Source organism: Lepidothrix coronata, unplaced genomic scaffold, assembly GCF_001604755.1.
Source record: "Lepidothrix coronata isolate B3197 unplaced genomic scaffold, Lepidothrix_coronata-1.0 Scaffold103, whole genome shotgun sequence".
In the NCBI taxonomy this organism is placed as follows: Eukaryota; Metazoa; Chordata; class Aves; order Passeriformes; family Pipridae; genus Lepidothrix; species Lepidothrix coronata.
The window spans coordinates 2,749,725-2,771,069 of record NW_016690283.1 but is presented as its reverse complement, the minus strand read 5'-3'; the positions used below and the strand labels follow the sequence as shown (position 1 = coordinate 2,771,069).

The 21,345-nt window shown below is 42.9% G+C and overlaps 1 protein-coding gene across 6 annotated transcripts in view; it reads left to right on the top strand.

The window, feature by feature from the left end:
* The window catches only part of SEMA5B (semaphorin 5B), a 208,555-nt gene that overhangs the window by 76,194 nt on the left and 111,016 nt on the right, over window positions 1–21,345 (top strand). For 5 of the 6 annotated variants that reach the window (XM_017823570.1, XM_017823571.1, XM_017823573.1 and 2 more), the window contains one exon: window positions 11,457–11,556. In XM_017823570.1, coding sequence (XP_017679059.1) covers window positions 11,457–11,556 — 100 coding nt within the window. Of the gene's footprint in view, window positions 1–9,712; window positions 9,834–11,456; window positions 11,557–21,345 lie in introns of those variants that run through there. The other variant, XM_017823574.1, reaches the window with a different exon arrangement.

Here is a 21,345-nt window from a genome sequence, read left to right as displayed (position 1 = left end):
AAAGCCAGAAACATCTTCCACACCAATCCTATGTAAGATTTGTTGTTTCGAGAGCCAGAGCCATGAGTGACATGTATAGATGTTTGTAATGCCTGCAGAGTGCTTGGTTTCAGCTTGTTTACCAAGGAAATGCTTAAGAGTTTGCAAACTCATCTGTGTTTCATGAATCATTTGGACATTCACAACTCCACTGCAAATGAGTTGTAGACAGGTTTCCACTTGCAGTTTCTACCATTATTTATTTCTCATTAGTTTTATCCGTTAAATCACTATGCTCAGGAAAAAGTATGATAGACTTCCCAGGTTTTTCTCTGTTCTGTCTCCCAGGGCTTTCTCCCTTGGGTCATGGCAGTTAGGGTAAGATGGAAGAACATCATTTGTCTCTGCTTTAATAATTGCAGCCTGTCTTCATCCATAAAAACACTTCAACTGATCCCATGTTGAGGCAGAGGAGAGAGGTGGACTTGGTTAAATAGCTTATATCTCAGATCTTCTCAGGACTGCAAATCTCAGTTTTGCAGACTGTATCATCACGGCTGATGTGAGTTCTCAATGTGTGGCATTTGATCCATTGTCTAATCCTCAATCTCTCCTAGATGCAGACAAGTTTCTCTGCCTGTTGCCTCAGGTTTTCAAAATGAATTAGTTTGGGAGTGTTTATATCTGGGGTTTTACTTCAGACTGTCTGTAATTATTACTCCCTACCAGATAAATGTGATTCAGGTGACTAGAATGTAGGTTGCTATGTATTTTCTCAATATTTTATTTCTTTTAAGAACATTTCATTGAAACATGGCCACTGAAACCTGTGGGGAGCAGCTAAGTGTTCGCTTGTTATATTGAAAGCAAAAGCTGTTTTAACTTTGTGGGCTGAAGGATAATAAGATATGATTTATTTCTTTAGAAGGTTCTTTACATTTCACCAAACACCACCACTAACGTTGAATTGGTCACTAATACATTATTCCCTTTACTGTATATTGATGAGGGAAAAAAGCACATTAGCATTCATGAACTCCAAAGGCCAGCTAGGAAAACCTCTTAGGAAATTCTGGTAAAGATTTACACTTTCCTTGAGCAAGTAAGATCTTGACAACCCAAACCAAAATTTTAGTTAACAAAGGATGAAGATTGTGGGGTGAAATATTAGAAGTGTATCTGGCTAAGCATCAAAGGGAAGGCAAAATACACTATAGAAGAGTTGTCTTCTAGCTCACAGCCTTGATGCCCTTGAATGTCCGAATGTTAACTAGTGATGGAGTGTTGACTGGAAAGTGGTGGAATCCTGTGGGTGCTTCAGAATACTTAACCTTCAGTGCATTTCAGTATGGATTTTATATCCATTAAGCATGCCTTGTGGCAATTTTCTTTTTAATCTTGAAAAATACAACAGTGGCAAATGAAGCTGGTATGTTCTTCTTTGGATTTGATTTAGATTTTTTTGAAAATTATGACTGATAAAGCCATAAATATACAGTGGTTAGGGAAGTAATTTGCTTTCAGGCAAAACTTCTGAAAATTACACCCTACAGCTCTCAATATATTTTTCATTCCATAATAATAATTATAACAGTAATGATGCTAGTTCTTTGACACTTTCTCATTAATGGTGTTCAAGGCACTTCACAAATAATTGCAATGAGATTTGATTGAAAAAATTATTCAGTATGCTGTTTCTTGGGGCCTCAAGAAGAAAAGGGGGTTTGGAAGAGTGCCCTTCATTCACGAAATGCTTTAGATGGAATAAATCATGACAAGCAGGGGAGAAAGGAAGACTTTACAGTGAAGCTTCAGGAAGCAAAGTGATCAATTAACTCATATATTGCAATGAGGGAAGATAAAAGTTTGAAGAGGTACAATAGCTCAAGAGAAGGAGCAGCCTCTGACCATGGATGGTGGTGTTGATGAGAGGGGGGCATCCTCAGCAGCATGACCAAGTGAGATAGACTCACAGTGCTCACAGTATGGAAGAACAGGTGCTCCAGTGTATTATGTGTGGACCAAGGCCATGAAAAACTCATGTCACCAGCAGAGCAGCTTATTAATATTTCCCAGAGGTACCGCTGATGTAACTGGGGCTAACAGCAGCAGCTATCACCAGCATGTGTGTGCTCCTCTCCTTGGCAGGGGGGTTGGATCTGGGACACAGAAATGGGCAGCCTTTTTTCGGATCCCAGGCACCAGAGAAAGGAAACAGGGTGGAAAGTAAAGCAAAGTGTTCATCTTCTTTTTCTGTGGTTTGGTTGCAAACAAGGACATGCATTACAGAGGCCTTATTCTCAAGTTTACTTAGTGTAGTTCCCTAACTGAACGAGTTTGTGTGCCAGTGGTACAGCAGGCCTCATTTATTTAGCACATCTGCTTCTGATGAGTGTTAATATATCACATGCTCCTGAAACCTTCCATTCAAGGGTGTCATTATGCTTTGATAAAGTTCACTTTAGTACCAGCAATCTCATAAAACATATTCTTGTTTAATCATGCGGGGTTCACCCTGGAAGGCTACAAACAGTCTGAGCTCAGTCAAGCACTGAAGTCAAGTACTTATGTTAAAGTGGGATTGTGTACTTGAAACCAAGAGTATGCTAATGTGCAGGGCTAGGCCACAGTCAAAGTGCACAGCACTGGAACATCAATTCTGTAAATGAAAACCCTACCATATAATTTTGTTTCTAAAGTGTTATACTATCAGAACGCTGATAGGTCCAGCTGGACAAATTGTTTCTTCTAACATGGCTGACTCAAGTGGTTAAGTAATCCAACATGTTCTTTGGCTTAGTATAGGATTAGCTGGATGAAAGTCTGTGATCTGCAATACACAGTAGACTGGGTTAGAGGTTTTTATGATAATTTCTAGCTTTGGGAAGTGCAGATAAAATCCTCAAGAAACTCTTCCTTTGGCTTAAAGAGCTCTGACTTCATAGATCATCCATTCTTTCCTTTTTATAATATTGGGTGATCCATGCAATGTATATCAGTGGAAGTGCTTGAGTTGCAAAATTCAGATTTGCATTTTATACGTGGGGATTGCGCAGTTTTACAGCACGTCAGTAAAAGAGGTGGAGGCCATTGACAAAATATAGCTTCTGATAATTCTTTACTACCATTAGCCAGTGTCCAATTTGAAAATACTGATCCTAATGAGAACAGCTTCATTTCAAAACACCTTCAGGAATTTAGAGCCTCTGCTCTGATTCATTCATTGCTGTAACTGACTCACAGTGGGACCTTTGTCCTCAGAAGTAAGCCTGGCAGTTAAACAGCACAAACTGTGTATTTGACTGGGCATCTCCAGTTCAGTCTCTGGCGAGCCAGCAAAGAGGATCACCTTCTGCTTCAGATGTTCGTCACAATCAGACACATCTGCTTCCGTGGCAGATCTGGCTACCTGCAGGTGAAATTCAAGGAGAGTTTAGCCCTGCTTTCTCTGCCCTCTCCTACCTTCTTACTAGTGAAAATGATTGTCCTTAATCTTGTACCACCTCTACTGGCACAAGTGGCTGATGCGAACATGTAACTGTAAGGAAGTGAAAAAAATTTGCCTCCAGATGTGGAGGAATCAGACTGAAGGATCCTTGAATGATGACAAAGCGGCATTGTTTTTTCTCCCCATCAGACTGCAGTGGTGGTAGGAGCCAAGATGCAGCTTGCTTTCCTGTCTGAAAAGAGGGATTATACTGATCAGAATGTCATAGGAAACTGCAAGTGATGCATGAGCACTCACTTTATCTTTCTCAGGGAGGGAGACTGCGTGACAGCTGCAGGGCTTGTCTCGGTAAACAATGGATCACAATACTTAAACATTGCAATGTCCTTAAGAGAACAAGAAATCTCTGGGTTTGCTAGCACTGAGGCTGTGTGTGGCACCAGTTAGCCGAGTTTCACAAGGTGATAATGGGACCATGCAGTGCTGTATGGGGCAGCAGGCAAGGTTGTTGAGGAGGGGAGGCAGTGTAAGGGTAGTGTTTGCCCAGCTGACAGACTGCTGAGGAAAGCCAAATCCATTCTTTCCATAAAGTCCTGTGCTATGTAGACACACACCTTTGGTACTGTCAATCTCAGGCAAGGCAAATGGACACACTTATTTCTCATGGACGTGCATCCATTACCAACACCCCCAGCAATGTGCCATCCCCTCTTGCTCTTCGTTGGCCATTGCCAGTGAGGACCTACAATGTATGTGGACTTACCATCCCTGGAGGTATTTAAAAGAAAAGTAGATGTGGCCCTTACAGACATGGCTTAGTGGTGGACTTGGCAGTGCTGGCTTAACAGTTGGACTTGATCTTAGAGGTCTTTTTCAAGCTAAATGGTTCTACGTTATCTGGGTTTATGGGAGTCTGAGCAATAGGAGCCACGCTGAAGAGGGAAGAACCTCTCTCATGTTACAGGACTTCTTTTCCAATCCCCAGCCTGAGGCCTGGGGATTCACCAAGTGGAGAGTCTTCTGGCTCCTGGAAGTCATCTGGCTCTCTACCTGGGGCAGGTCTCGACTGTCCTTCTGCCTGCCCCTCACCGTGTGCTAATAGGAAGCCAAATGAAACTGAGAATGGGCTGAGACTGACCTCCCTGATGGAGCAGAACTGCTGAATACTGTAGAAATGTGCAAATTGGGGATGTGAATTGCAGTCCTTCAATATCCTTCCTTGAGGTGGCCCCAGGACAACTTACCAGCACATGTCCCCTACTGGAAGTAAGCACTAGTTCATGCTTATTATCTGGTGTTTTCTTTATTTGCTATTGAATCCCTGGGTTCTTCCTCCTATATTGGTGTGTTTTGCCAGCTGGTCCGTATTAATTACAAAAAAGTAAATAAACAAGCAGTCATAATTGTGCTTTTGTAAAAATTGGGGTTGGACTAAGTTCTTTTTTCTCCATATTGAAACAATTTAGCAACACTTGTTTTGAAGAAATGATTAAAATTTAGGAAACAAAGTCAAAATGCTTGGTATGCAATAGCCATACTTAGTGCCTCCTGTACATCACCTGCATTTCAGATAATTAGACCTTGATGCACCAGCCAGTATCCCTAAACCCATTTAATAATCGGAAGTACAGAGACACTAAATAGTTTCATGATTTGCCCAAGACAGAGGACTGTTGGGCTCCTGGGACCTTGCCTACATCTCCGGATGTCGTTTCTCTTTTGAGATGGAGGAAGCTCAGCAAGGTCAGTTCAGGGAGGAGCTGTAAACAGTAAGGGGAGAGGCACAAAATCGTCCACATTTGACATATCTTTAAATGCTTACTATACTTATTGTGATTCCTATGTCTCTGTGGAGGTGCGACCTGAATCTTTGTTTTGGGTTTTTTTTTCCACTTTAGGATGGTAAAAAACAGAATTTTTTCTTCTGCCTTGTTCTATTCCTTGGTAGCTGAGGGACAGGACTATTCCTTCTTTTATGATACTAAGGGAGAAAGTCTTATTCTTTCTTTATCCAGTCATTTCCTATCCACATATCCTTGGACAGTTTGCTTCTTGGATCTCATGGAAAGGGAATGGCTCACTGTAAACTGCTGTCACAGTGACCCACAGGCCACTCGTGGTTTAGCTCATTGTTCTCTCATCAGAGAAGGAGTTTCGTAGTTGGTCAAGACAGGAAAAATTGTTTGAGTGGGTGGAAAATGAGGTAGAAATGTGGGTTTGAGTGGGCAGGAAATGAGGTAGAAATTTGGGTAGAAGGTGAAGACTGCTTGAGAAAAGAAAACGGGAGTGGGAGGAGAGGTGAATGTAAGGTCAGAAGGATAAACTGAATGACACCGTAAAAATAAGACATCTGGAAGAACATCTGAGTTGGGTTTGGATGTTGAGGGGAGAGAGAAGGAACCTGCTGGTTTGGCCCATTTTGTAGAAGGGGATGTACTCTGTCAACAGTCTTCCGAGTCCTCATAGCTGTGAGTGGAGATCAGAGATTTAGGAAGACAATGAAGTTAGAAATTGCAGCATTTGGGATGAAGACGTATTTAATGTACAATTAAAGATTTCAACGGATCAGGTTAAAAGAAAGAGAGAATACCAGTAATGAGGTGGAGGTGGTGATGGGAAGACAAGACAGCAGGGTGATACGTATGTGTAGGAGGACTTCTGGGGTAAAGCCAGATTGAGCTTTTTGGCCTCCTAAGTGAAGTTGAGTTCTGAGTGCTGACACATTTGTTTGCTCAGCTCTGCCCGCACAGCAAAAGATTTCTCTCTCCCCTGATAAATTTGCTAAATTGCAGAGTGGCTTTGCATTGTGGAGGCTACTTTTACAGCTCAGCATGGGGTGGGAGTGAAAGTTAATGTCCAAAGTCTATTGCACTAACCTATTGTGTGACCTACAACAGAGAGATAAAATTTAAAATGAGGCTGATATTAAAATATGATTCATTGTCAGTTCAATAAAGATAATGCTGTAATTTCACTTTAACTTCTATGAATTCTTGGAAGGGTCCACACTTGCAGCATTTGAGAAGACAGGTGGTAGCATGCTTGGGTGGGTAGTCATTAGCCTTCTGAGCTTTGGTTACAGCCTTGTTTGCATTGTCTCTGATGGATTCTGGTCAGTGGCCCACACAGAATGGAAACTGTGACCTCACTCTTAGCAAGCAACTGTCTGCTTCATGAAAAATGCTCTGAATACTCAGGATAATTGAAGCAGAGAATGGTCTGAGATGGTAGGTCTGATTCTGAAAAGGGGACATTTTTTCAGTCTACACCAAGGAGACATCCTGAGGCCTTACCTTATGTTACAAGGTGATTTGCATCTGTTGGTCATGGTCGGGATCCAGCAATGAGAGTCCTTCAGGTTGGTGGATGGTCTGAAAAAAAGCTAAGTGCCTGAGTACTTGCGAACTGGAGTATCTGCCAACAATTATACATAATTTTCCCTGGGCCAGGACTGAAGCAAACCAAAAAGGGAGGAGACTGTACAAGTTATAGAAGTCATGGCTGTCATCTGGGCCTCACCAGGAGTGCTGAAATACTCACATGCAGTAATTAAGCATGCCATGAACTAGTAAACTGAGTTAAGAGAACTTAGAAGAGACCACTTTGAGGCAGTAAGGAAGCACTTAATGAGTGGTCAAGTTAACACTGCACAAAAGTAGATCTGAATATCTGCACAATAGGTATTTATTTATTTATTGCACTTGAGTCTTACAGGACCAAAGTGCTACATGTATGCTCTACTTCATTGCACAAACTTTTACTGTTGAATTCAGCCTATTTAACAGGAGCTTTATGTAAGGTATGGGGTTCAGGTTGTCTTTTCTGGAATGGGGACCCTCTGAATCTTCCTTCTTGTTTAACTTCCCTATCTTCTTCCCTTAAGGTCTTTTTATGATCTCTTTGAAGCTTTTCTCTGCAATCCTAGGATAGGAGCATGGTTAAGTAGGAGCATTTTACACAAAAATCCTTGGTCCTGTTCAGTTTAGTTTCTTTTGCTTCAGACTAGGAAATCCATGCTGAGAATTATTTTGCAAGATATAGCAACATGAATAGCACAACATGGGTAGTCGTACTCGGTGCACCTTGCAGTGGGTTGGCAATTCCAAGGCATGGGCATTTAACCTCTCAGCTCTTGTGTGATGTGCGCTGGATGCACAAAGCTGTTGCAACCTGCTCGGGATGAGAGCAACAAGGGGGCTTAAGTGAGATGAAGCAGTAAATGCTGCCCTTCAGATAGGGAAGTCTCAACTCAGTGTTTACATATTTCTTTCCTCCAAAACACACAGAGTAAGGATGAGGTGGGGAGCAGCTGATTTTGAGGAGATGAAAACTCAAGTATTACCAGGTTTACCACATCTTTAGAAGCTGATCCAAACCCCATCAAGCTCAGTGGAAAATCGCCAATGATTTGAAGAGTGTCTGGATCGGGCCCTTAAGCCCAGCTCCTGCAATTTGGCACACTGTTCTTTGTGCAGCTGAGTAATCCTCATCCCAGTCCTGTACTCTCAGGAAGTCAGAGCACAGCAATGTGCTCGCAGGCTGCAGGGACCACCCTCTGAAATGGCAGAGGGCGTCCTTTCACCTTGTCTTAGGCATGCAGAATAGCCTGACCACAGCTGTGTCTCCAGACTTACATTTCCTGTGAAGCTTTGTCTTCTTTGCAGCTGGATACCTGAACTACCTTGAGCTGTGGAGGGACTTGCAGAGCTTTAGAGGTTCTGAATCAATATCTGGAGATGGACGGTTTTGGAAACTGTTAAGCTTTTGTTCATTGCTTCTTGTGTGGAGGAAGTGAGAGTGTGGATCTTTAACCCCCTGGAAGTGATTAGAGATGAGAAGCACAAAGGAGGCCTTGATGAACATTTTCCCCCTAAGCCATGTGGTTCCTAACTTTCCGGCTCCTGCTGCTGACATGCAAAGCCAGAGCCTTGGTTTTTAATTTTTCATACTGTTTTTAAACAGATACTTTTGCAAATGTAAACATGCCCCAGCACTGAAGGTTTCCAGCCAAATTAAAGAGTCAACACTGGAAAAATCAGCCTTCAGAGGAAGGTCAAATACAAGCAATCTCTGGAGTTCATTGGGTCCATATGTGTAAACTTCAGCTAATATGGGATAGACTCAGGGCAGCACTTACCTTGCAGTACTCAGCTAGTTTCAGAGTGAAAGGCTGAAACTGTCCTTAGGGATGCCTGTGGTCTGAGCAGTAGATTTGAATGTGTTGAATGAAAAAAGATCCATGTTCTGACTCTTGGTTCCCTCTTAACAGGAGGAAAGAAAGTTGGGAAGGAAAATGTGCCGTTTGGCATTAATTCTGACAACTTGCATTTATACATTCTTATCTGGGACCATGCTGGGTTTAATAATCTCCAACTACATGCCTATAAAAGCTTAATTTTGCTGTGAGGATGCATGCCTTTCAGCCTTTAATTTAATAACTGGGAAGGGTTTCTTTATAAGTTGTACCACCTGCAGTAGTAATAGAAATCAAGACACTACCTGTTATTTCTTGGGCTTGATTGACATTTGAACCAACTTGGAAAGATTCAAGCAAACTACTGCCTTTAATTTTTTTTAAATTATTTTACCTGTAGTTTGTCAGAGCTTGCCATTAAAAGGAAGAACTGATGAGTGTACCTCTCTGAAGTGAGGAGCTTTTGCTTAGAGCAGCAGATGAAGACATATTCTTCCTGCCACTGCACTGTAATAGTGGGTTAGTTAGTAGGGAAGAGTTGGTAGAAGAGGAGGTAAAATGACAAGAGAAATTATGGCCTAAAAGCAGGATCCTTAAAAGGTATCATCATTATATAGCAATCCCCTAATCCTACCCCCGTCAGCCAGCAGAAATGCCAGAAGATCTGCAGCACATGTCAGCCGGCTAACCTGCCTGAAAGGTGTTATTGTTGCTGGTTCTGCTGCTTGGCTCAGAAATGTCTCTGCAGCTAAAGAGCTACAGGAAAAGAAGTCAGAGCCCCATTAGTTAGGAGAATGCCAGAGGTGAAACTGCGGTGCCTCCCTGGTGCTAGTACATCATTAAGGGTCCCAGAGGAGTGTAGGAGGTGGAGATGCTTGAAGGTTAGACGGGCTGAGTTATTCCTTAACTCATGCCTTTTCATTGAGGAGCAGAGGAGGTACACGTGTTGTGTGTGGTTATGCGGTGTGACGGGAATGCTGAGAAGGGTTGGAAGCCTCCAGCTCCCAGCAACGGAGTTTTTAGATTGTGAGGATGGAGGTCTCGCTGTTGGACAGCTCCTGGCAGCATCCAGTTAGGCAGGGCATGGAACCAGGGCTGATGGTGTCCAGCTCCGTGGTGAGGGACCTTAGGAGCTGCTATGAAACATGGTGGTGTTCAGGACAGAGGCAGAACAAGATCCTGCTTTGGAAAGAGAGGCAGATCATGTAGAGTGTAGGGACTTCATTTATATGTTTTCTTAAGGTTTTGATAACTTAAGGGCTTGATTAAATTTCATCCATCCCTGGAGGGAGAAAGGACTTGAAATGGCTCAACAAATATCCCTGCGTCAAAGGTTTTATGCTGTTGCACATCTGTAATCCCATGAAACATGCCAAGACAACAAAGGCCTTAATGAGATTCCTCATCAGCACTGTCCTCTCACCCCTATGGAAATGGGAACTAATGCCTACAACAAAGCATTCAAACCTGACTGCCTTCAGTGAGACTACTCAGTTTATCATTGGGGATATAAAATGACAGTGGAGCATGTTTTTTCAGAGCTCTTTTGAACTGGTCTGAACTATGTCATTATTGTTATGAGTCATCAGATCATTGGCCTGTGTATTGGTATCTTGTTGGCATGAGACCAGAAGATATTGCCTTTCATGTTGAGTCTCCTGGATCCAGTCCTTGAATGAGGCAGAGTTACTTGTCAACAGGTCACAGAGGGTCCTTTGGTCTCATTTGTGCCTGACTCCCTGAGATATTTGGTATTGTCATGTATTTTACAGCCATAGTAGTTAACAGTTCTCAAGAGAAGTCTTCACAGTAGAGCTGAATGACTTTCTGAAAGATAGATTTAAATCTATTCCCAGTTATTTTGTGCTGTAAAGCTGTAAGGTGAGAGGTTGAAATTCTGTGATCTCTAATACACACAAGGTCAAAGTCGGTAGTGGTATTGAAAGCTGGGATCCTGTGAATGCCCTAGCATCACGTCTGAGTACCCTAAAAATAGTAATTTACCTTTTTCTTTAAACAGGTGTGTTTTTTATTACAACAGGACTACTTGTCCTAGATCTCTCAGTTGATGTTGGCTTCTAGAAGAGTTTTGCCTCTGTGACCAAAGTATAGGCAAGTCTTTTGCTTTCCATTTAACCTGTGTGATTGCAGTTTGGACAATTGCCTTAGATTAGCAAATGCAAGCTAGCTGATAGAGCCAGTCTCAAGCTTGTGCAATCACTCAGCCACAAAAATGCTGTGATGACACCCCACACCCCACCATCTAAAAATGAAGGAATGATTTAACTGATAGGGATCTGAGATGTTAGGTAAAGTGAAACCTAGAAGAGAAACTAAGACCTGAAAGAGAAGGTAAAACCTGTCATTGGAACAGCTGGGTCCTGGGTGCAGATCACTTGTACTCTAAGTTGGTTCTCCATCTGTTGGCCTTACCTTCTGTTTCTGGTGGGCAGCAGTTTCCTTTTGATTAGCACAGAAGAAAAGGCTATGAAGGTGTTATGGCAGGCAGCCTTCTCCCTTTACACCACTTAATCCTTGGACTGAAGACATTTCCTCAGTTTTAACAGAAGTAAAATTGAGCTGCTGTTGTCTCTGAAACCAATGCTGACGCTCCATTTTGGATGTGAAAATAAGTGCTGAGATGGCCTTGTGTTTATGTGAGGGTTTTTTGCACATTCTGCTGAGAATCATAATGAATAGAAGCCCTTTAAAGAGGTTATTAATTAGCCTTCCCCTGACAGATGACTTGGTAGGAAATCCATTAGCGGATGTCCGGGTGAACTCACAGCTTTTGGAGCAGCTTTATTATTTTCTGTTTTCTCATTTTCATTGCAGATCTGAAGCCCTGGGTGTCGAATTTCACCTATCCAGGTGTGCATGACTTTTCTCAGCTTGCACTGGATGCCAACAGGAACCAACTCATTGTGGGAGCAAGGTAAAGATAATCTTTTAATTAGTCTAGGGTGGCTGCTCAAGCTCTTTCCCTTCAGGTTCTGGCTTCAGAGGAGAGTGTGTTTCCAGCTTATGTGGCCAGTTTCCTCCTCAAAAAGAAAGCTGTAATTTATGTAGAGAGATTGAGATGTCTAGTATAATTGCAAAGAAGAGAAAATTACTAGAATTAAAAAAAAAAAAGATGCAATCAAAATGACTGGTTAATGAAGCAGAATGCTGGCATCTCACTCAGTATTGTGAATGTTAGAAGAGCTACAGTAAATCATTCTGCACCATCCCTCTGCCAGCACAGAATTTGACATCATGGTTTATTTGCTCTGGCCAGACTTTCCCTCAGAACTAGGTTCATCTGTTCACCTTTGTATAAGTAATAGTGGCAATGTGAATAGTTGCTTTCTTCTCTCTTAGAATTCACTTCAGAGCCTGTTTGCTTCATGTGGCTGATACAGTCAGATCCTCACCCAATGCATTTTTGTGCAACTCTATTCTTCTGGCCTATTGTATATAATTAGCATATATTTTCCTTTATTTTTAAACATTGTTTTTATTTAGGATGCCATACGAGGGGGGTGGAAACACAGAAGATGAGCACAGGCAAGCTCTTACAAAGTTAGAGCTGCATGGGAAAAAGAGCTGTGCTTCAGTGAAATAATATACGTCAGGAGTTGTTGAATCATGAGCCCCAACAGCAACGATTTTTTATTGCGTAATAAACAGATAAGACAAGCCAAAAAAAAACAAAAAGGCTAAGCATGGTCTAACAAATCAGTTTAAGTATAACATTTAGAATCAGATAACACTGTAGTAGCAGTCTCTACTATTAATGAAAATGGAGGAAGAGACTGCTTTCTTCCCAGGATATTCAGCAGTAGAGGACAGGGATGCAAGAAGCAGGGGCAGAAGAACTCATGGTACAAACAAGAGAAAAGAGCAAGACTTGTAGCAGAAGGAGGGTCTTTTGCTTCACAGAAACAACTGAAGTGTGATTTAATATACATATTCTGTGTGTATTTGTGCAGTAAATAATAACACCTTCCTGTAGCTGTTAAAATTGCCAGAGGCCCTCCTACTTTTCATACAGAAACATTTTACTTTTCAAGCTGCGGCTTTACTTGTGCTGGGATCTTTAACCAGAAAGTATTAATATTTATTACTTCAGAATGTCATTGCTTTGGGGATGGCTGTGAACAGTGCCTTCTACCAGGCATTGCACAAACACAGGCCGGATGCTCTGAGGAATTTATGCTTTACATAATTTGGCTGCACGGCAGTTTCTCCCCACGCAGATGCTGCTAACACTGACATGCTTCACCCCTGCTCAAACCCCAGCAACACGTCCTGGAGGGACTCTCTACCTCCCCAAGAGTTTGTACAAGTGTGGTTAGACAGGAGGCTACGATATCATTATAAACAGCGAAATGACAGCAAGTTTGGCTTCCCGCTGGAAGTACAATATATTGCAGTGTATTGCCTCATGAGGAAGCAGTGACAAGTATTTATAGAATTTGCTTGGAAAAGTCAGTTTTCATGAAGCACTACCCACCTGGCTGGGAGACTGAAAGTTTCAGTGGTGCCACACTGCTGTGCTGAGCAGTTCTGGATACAGTTAAGGAAGTTGTAATTTCCCAGGGTGGAGAGTTTTTTTTGAGTTGTATACAGACTTGGTGTGGGGAAAGGGGGAAGTGCTAATCCTTTTCCTCTTCACCACCTCATTTCTTCCCTGTGTGAGGTGATAGGGAGAGATACTTGAAAATGGGGTGCTGCACAGCTCTGGGTAAGCTGGGCTCCTGGAGCTGTGCCTGAGAAATGGGAAGGGGAAGTAAAGCCTTTACTGTTCCCTCCTTCCCTGATAAATCCACACCTTGTTCTGGACTATTTTTAGGGGTGATTTTTTGAGTCATTAGTTGCTCGTGCACCATCTGCTTGAATTTGCAAATGAAACAATACCTCAAAGAGATAGGAGCTGTCTCTATCCATCTCTGCAGGGTGTAATTTATGAAATCTAAATTTAAATGTTAACCACGTTTAAATGTGCTGCTGTAGATCATATTAGTAGTAACGCCAGCTATTCTGGGGTTATGGAAGGAGTTTGGGATCAGGGTGGCGTTTGTAAGTACTCCCACTTCTCAATTTCCTGGTTAACATCATTGTCTTAGATGATAGCGTTATAAATTATTTCAGACTACTTCTTTCTGTCTCTATTTAAAAGCAGTATGACCTCACCACAGCATCTCTTTGGCTTAGTTCGTCCTGTGTTTCAAAGCTTCATAGAAAATACTTCCTAGAAGAAAAGAAGATCCTGAGGCTCACAAGGGTTTTTGGTTTCAGGAATTGGACACAGCGTGACTGAAACTGTAAGAGGTATTGAGGGCATGCCATGCAGGCAGGGAGCTGGAATAACACGAGCCTCAGATTTTTAAGCTTTATCCTTATCTGAGAGCCCTCCCTGAATGACTGGTGCTGTCTGAGAGTAAACCAGAGGAGTTTGATAACTCCACTGCACCAAACACCTGCCAAGTCAAAATCCCAGAAACAAAAGAATTAGTTTCAAAAGCCCACCATGGTTTCTAAGCAACGTATTTACTTGTCACATCATTTGTAAAATCCAAATGCTTGCAAGTAAGGATATGACTAGTTTAGAACATTGTAAATCTACACGACCCATATTATGAGTCATATTTCATTAAGTATAAAAACACACATTTCAAATTTCATAACCTTCATTTTGACTCACAGTTTGCGTGTTTTGTTTTTGTTTTGGATATAGAGTTAGTATTTTAATGTACTATTTTTCTTCTGTGAATAAGTGCTTGTTTTGAAATATTTGCTGCTTTTTTCAGCTCTTGAGCACAAGTGATCACTATTTGAGCTTATTTTAATTGGAGGAAAAACAATTTTCTAGACCCCATTATTACTGAGAAAAAAATTGAAAATATAATCACAGTGGTTTCATATTTGTGTTGGAGAAGAAGTTCTCTGCTCTCACCTGTGCTGTAGGCAGGGTGCCCAGGCCCCGGGAAGGGTGGGCTTTGTAGAAAAGGGACATAGTGTAGCTGTGACATCCCACCTCCTTGAGAAGCCTTACTCCTTGAGACTATCTCATCGCTGGCTGGGCAGAGACAGGAGCCAGTAAAGAAGTGATGATATGAAAGACCCTGCTTGGAGTCAGGCCAAAAATCACGCTTCACAAGAGCTCCCTGTCGAGGACAACATAAAAGGTTTAACAGAGGATGGTTGAGACACCGTGTGACAATCTGGCACAACAGCAAGCTGAAGGGAAACAGCTTGGACAACAGGAGGATGGTACCCAAACAAATGACTGCACAGAGAGTGGCTGGGAAGCCGTAAGGGAAACATTTGACTTTTCCCAGAAGGAAACTGCAGGGGTGTCAGCTCGGGGCAGTAGCCTGCTGGGGCTGCGGATGTGAGAGGCATGGCTATGAGGGTTGGCCATTCACAGCGAGTGAAGGTGTTACTGTAGAAAACCAGCCAGAAAGCATTATGACCAGAAGTCCTCACAGTTCTGCCTGCCAAGAGGGCTGTCAGCTCCATCAGGAGATGGGAAAGGACCATCCCTCGTGGCTGTCGCATGGGGAGCTGCGGCTGAGGAGCCCTTGTCACAACTGGCTGTTACCAAGAAGAGCCCAGAGGTAGAGGGTAGAGAGCAAAAGCTGCATCAAGGGACTCAGAAGTGGCAAGTAAAGTGCACGTCATCCTGGACTGCCAGACTTCTCTGCAATAAATGTAAAACTACTAAGCTGCTGGTGATGCAAGTCTTGATGCTCTGACAGGGGTGATTTTCATACTTGGTTTAGAGCTGTTCTGAATGTGCTTGTTACTGCCGAGTAGGCGCAAGAAAGGAGATATCATAGAATCATAGAAAGACTTGGGTTGGAAGAGATCTTAAAGATCATCTAGTTCCAACTCTCCGACCTTAGGCAGGGATCCCACCTACTAGATTGAGTTGCTCAGGGCCCCATTCAACCTGGTCTTGAACACTTAGAGGAATGGGGCATCATTATGATTAGTTTGGTGAGCAGGGAAGGTGCTATATGAACTTTCAAGGGTTGTTTTAGGGGGAGCACAGCCTGGGCACACCCCTTCCTGACTATTATGTTCCTAGCTGTATAAGGACTAAAAAAAGTTCTAAATCATGCAGGCTTAGGAGCTGAAGGCTGAATGGAATGACTGATGTCCCAGAAGAGTTCCTTCAAGTTGCAGCTTGCAGAAATATGGCAGATTGTAAATATACTCTAAGACCCTCAACCAGCAGGTTTGACACTCTGAGTTTATTTAAAGTCTCCGGTGTATGATAGATTAATCTGTCAGACACCAGGTTACATGCAGATTTCTGGCTGAACATAGGCTGATTCCTGCCCGCTTGGCAGAAAGCTCCAGAGCGCTGCAGTAAAACGTCAGAACCTGTGCTGGTTGGAAAATATCACTCTTACCCTTGGGCACCTTCAATCCTGTCCAGATCTGGACTGCCAATAAAACCTGAAGAGAGTAAGTCTCCACAGATTATGTTGGCTAGGCAAAAAACATTTTGCAAAACAGGAAATTTAGTGGTAGTGGTCGGATCAGAGTTGATCCACAGATCCACAGACTATGAAGTCTGTGAGCAATACTTTGTGTTGCCAAATGATCAGGACCCCTCAACAGCATTTATCCTCACAGGGCTTCAGTGAGGCCAGGAAAAACTAATAATTTTGTGCTATAGATGGGAACCCAAGGCCCAAAGGGATTAAGAACCAGCCTGCCCTGTGAAAAGGCTGTGATGTTGAGTCACGTGAGTTTATCATAGATCTGAAAGGTAGTACAGTACTGTGCCTAACACAGCTACTCCTGCAGTGAGACTGCACTTTCTGAAGATGCCAGTCAAGGTCTGCACAACCTCAGAGATCTCTGCACTTGACTAATGTGGACATAGCCAAAGTTCTTCTATGGACTCAGAAAACCCATGGCAGAGGTATGATTTGGACCCTCTACTGTTGTATTTCCACCTGGTAGTTTAGTCACTTGCTGTCAGCCTTTTCTCTCCAAAGAGGATGCAAGTTTTCCAAATGCTCATGAAAGTCTGTGAGTCCCATGCACTTACACTGGGACAGTGGGGCTTCAGCACAGCTGAAGAAGGCAAGTCTTGTATAGCATGGAGAGATTAAAATGGAAACAACTTGACACTGGGCACAACCACGTGGGCATAGCCAACAATTACATAGTCTGCAGGCTTGTCCTGTTAACAGCCAGGAGTGACGTCCATTTGTCCCTGCTAACGTCTGACTCCAGGATTTGTCTGAATAGTTCCTGAGACAGATTGACTGAGCCATTTCCAATGGCTTGCGTTACTATCATGCCGTCTTATGCCAGCTTTACCCCCTACTAGGTCACATTTGGCTGAGAAATTACCTTGCCAGTTGAGGTATTAATGAGAACGTGAGCAAGCAAAGAGCATGATAATGTTTTTGATTATATCCAGATCATAGGTGGGCAGCTGAAAGCGCTGCTGCAGAGAAATGTAGAAAAACAAATACCTTCCTTTCTCACTCTAATTTTTTCCTGTCAGACAAAAGAGTGCTCTAATTACAGTTGCATCCTTGTATTGTGGACTGGAGAGGGGTAAATAACATGGTGATGTGAGGGGGGGAAAGCAAAATCAGTCTCTGAAATTAACAGAAACTTTCAAAGGGCTATTAATGTATTTTTAAAGAAATTGCCTGACCTGCATGGTAAAGAATATAAAGGTGAGAAAGCTGTGATTAGGCACTGCAGCTAGTTAAATCCATAATTGGGGATGCACAATTTTTTACACAGGGAAAAAACGTGTGATTTAAAGTGCAGGTTTTAACCTGTCTGGTTGAGTCTGAGATAGTTCAGAGGGAGATTTTCTTCTCTGATACTGTGCCAGGTGAGGTGAGCTCAGCCCTTGTATAAGTGTGGAGCAGCAAAGCCCCACTGGGGTGTCTATTTTTCACCTATAGGGTTTGCTTTCCTCTGCTGATCTGCCAGCAGTCTGAATTTGTCATACCTCAAATCTGTGCTGTCCCTGACTTATACCCCTTGGGGAGGAGGGGAAAGGGACAGGAAAGGATGAAGGACAGTTTTTGTAATTATGGGATTCTGAAAAGTTCGAAGCCTGATCCAAATTTTGTTCAAAATGTAATTTTTTTTCTTAGTTAAAATTTGTGCATTTTCTCAAGCAAAGAACATGGATTTTAGTTAATTCAGAATAAATAAATCAAATAAAATGCTATGCTGCACCGCTGTCTGGTTGTTGGGATGGACCAATGTGCAGAAGAAGTTACAGCTGTAGGAAGGCAAAGGGGCAGTTTTGCACCAGGTGTTGTACACAGAGAAGAGGGTGAGGCAGTGGCAGTCTCTGGTCTGTCATCTTTGTTGGTAGAGAGCTTTGTTGGCTCTGTCATCAGTTGGTCCTTCAAATCGCCTGCAAGGCAGTACCATCCACCTCCCTGCAAATGACCTCAGTGGTGTGGGAGTCTGAGCACTTGTGCCCCTCCTCAGAGGAAGCAGGCTTTTGGCTGACTCACAGCCAGTGCTTGCACAGGTAGTGCTGTGTGAAAGGCAATCTTGGTGCAGCACAAGCTGATAGGAAGCATCCTTACACAGCGAATTGCAGGCCTGACTAGAATATCTCATATTCCACATAAAATGAAAATCAGTGATACCCTATCATGAAAGCAGCCACCCATGAGAGGCTCACTTGCTTTAGTAACACACTGAGAATAATTAAGTTTGAAGATTGTATTTCTGAGAGTGGGGTGGGTGCAAACACAAGGTCAGGATACTTTGGCAAAAGCCTTGGAGACTTGGACCTAATGTGTTTTACAGCATCACAGAATGGGTCTGCAGAGCAGTTTTCCTCTGCATTACTGAAAATACTTTCTCTTGCTCTGGTTAAGGTGGTGATATGTCAGTTTTATATGGCAGGGCTCACCACAGTGACTTGCATATCACTTTATATCCAGATGTTTAGGTGCTAAGCCTACTGTTCTGTGCCACTGCAAAGGTATAAAAACCCAGCAAAGAGAAGGGGTTGTTTGGCAATAACTTAATCTCACCAGCCAACTCTATCAGTATTTACATACAAGTCATGTTGGACTCATCCAGAGTTTGAGGAAAGCCTGACAGAACTGAGCATGTTTATCAGCCTAAGTAGGCAGGTGGGGAGGCTGCCAGGGAAGGTCTGAACAATAATCAGTGCATCAGAAGAAGAGAAATTTTACCCTGTGACTTACTGAAAGCACAACTGAAAGTGATGGGTGGGTAAATAGGAGATCAAAGACCCCTGTGTGGCTTGGGGCCCTATCAAGGTGCTCTGAGCGCTCTGTGACTCTGCCAGCTGGATGAGAAAGGGAGAGAGGAGCTGTCAGCCACATGTCACAAGAGACTTGAGGTGGCATGTGGGGTAATATGTGATGGTCTGAGAGATGGAATCACTCTTCCAGGAAAATAAGAACAAACCCACACATGAGTTTTGAAAATTTGACTCAGTTTTCATCTGAGGTTTTGAACAAACTTGTCTAGTGAATCAGAGGAAGGAAATGTAACAAAAAAAAAGGAAACTTACCCTCATTTTATAAATATATTCAAACAATATTGCTAAAGAAGTCCCAATCCCCATTCTCTGAAGTGTACACATATGGCTATGCTCCAGAAAACAGCTGGGTCAAGGTGTCTCAGGAGCATAGCAAATACTGTCAACCCCCAAGGATATGGAATCATACTGAAGTGAGGCTTTGCCTCTCCTACCCTGGGGAAGGAGAAGGGCCAGAGACAGCAAAGCCAGCTTGCTGTTCCCTTTGCAAGCTGAGGGAAGAGGGGACAAGGCTGTCAATCCAAGGGCAGATGCCCTTCCTCTTTCTTCCTTCCATGGCAGTGTCATTTTGTCTAGATTTCTGCATATTGGTGTAGCCCAAGTGTTCCTCAGCTTTGCTGTTGTCCTGCCTGTTCTGCAGCTATAAGTGTCTGCCTCTTTTGACTCTTTCTAGAGTTGGCCCTGTATATACAGCATTGAGCCTGAGCAGATCTGTGCCGTGCACCCTGTGCCATTAAAGCTGATGGTAGTTCTCCTCTGGAGACTGGAACATAGAGGATTTGATTTTCATCCTTGTTTCCACCAAGAAGTACTAAATGGGCCTCAGTGGCAACCTAGAAACAGTAGCTGAGCCTTTGGCTTAATTTGGAAACTGTTTAATTGGAATGATATGCTGCCTGCATAAGGAGCCTCTTCTAAGATGATGTTTCTCTAGCTCTGGCTGAATTTATCACTGAGAAATGTTGCATTGGGAAAAGCAATTGCTCATACAGCAACTGCATCATATTACTGCCTGCCATTTAGTATGGTTCTCTGCTGTACGTCTATTGATTTTTGAGGAAGAATGATGTATTGGACAAGTTTTTCTTCAATAGAAACAAAATTACTGGTGAATAAGAATCCAGTTTCTAGGGGAGGTGCTGGTTCTCCACCTTTTCTCCAGCCTGTGTGCCAGGCGCTTCAAATGAGTCATTGAAATAACATTTGCAAATGGATCATCACATTGCACCCTGGACCAGGCATGCAATTAACTCCTTCTGAGAGCAAAGGCCAGAATCATCCTTCAGGAGCTGGGTTTCTTGGTATGGTTGGCTAGTTCAGAAATGTGGATAACCATCTGCAAAGTTCAGCCACAGCTGGACCTGCGTAGAGGCACTGTGTGTTAATCTAGCATGAGATTCAGTAGCCAACAGCCCTGGGGTCTGATCTCGATTCCATCACTGACTTGCTGTGTGCTTTGGAGAAGGTCATTTAACCTTTTTCTGGCTCATTTTCTCCATTAGTATAAGGGGGGAATGATACTAACCAGCTCCTAGGAAGTTGTGAAGCATGACTAAGCTGTGTTTGTCGTGTAGTGTGGAAGTACAAAGTATATCTAAGGCCTCCAGAAGCAAAGATAGGAAGAGCTGACAGGAGTTGCTGGCTCCTAGCCTGAGGCTCAGCCCCAGAACGTGGCTTCCAGGAGTGCCAGAAGGGAGCATTAGGTTTGTCATATGCGTAATTCTGTGTCTTGTTTCATATCACCCAAAGGACCTTGTTCTGTTAATTATTTTTCTTATTATCTGCTCTGTGACAGTTGTGAGTCTCTCTTGCAGACCTGGCCTCTGATTGCAGCACAATCATACCCTGAGGAGGGGAAGTGGAGAGGGAGGTGCAGATCTCTTCTCCCTAGGATTTAGTGACAGGACGCATGGGAAAGGTTTGAAGCTGTGCCAGACTGGACATCAGGAAGCCTTTCTTTACCGAGAGAGTGGTCAAACACTGCAACAGGCTTCCTAGAGGGGTTGTCAATGCCCCAAGCCTGTCAGTGTTTAAGCGGCATTTAGACAATGCCCTTAACAACAAGCTTTAACTTTGGTCAGCCCTGAATAGTCAGGTAGTTGAACCAGATGATCCTTGTAGGTCCCACACAACTAAAATAATCTATTTTATTTTATTCTATGAATACAGGGAACCTCTTTCCAGAGTACCATGAGTCTACTTGAGGCTCCAGTACCTCACCCAGGCTGTGTTGGATGCCTCTTTCGGTGCAATAATAGTCCCTAACAGAGAGAGCAACTCTTCATTCAGTTATCTTCAACTTTCCCTGTCCTTGTTTTGGCTGGAATAGAGTTAATTTTCTTCTTAGTAGCTGGTACAGGGCTGTGTTTTGGATTCAGTATGAGAATAATGTCAATAACACACTGCTGTTTTAGTTGTTGCTAAGTAGAGCTTACACTA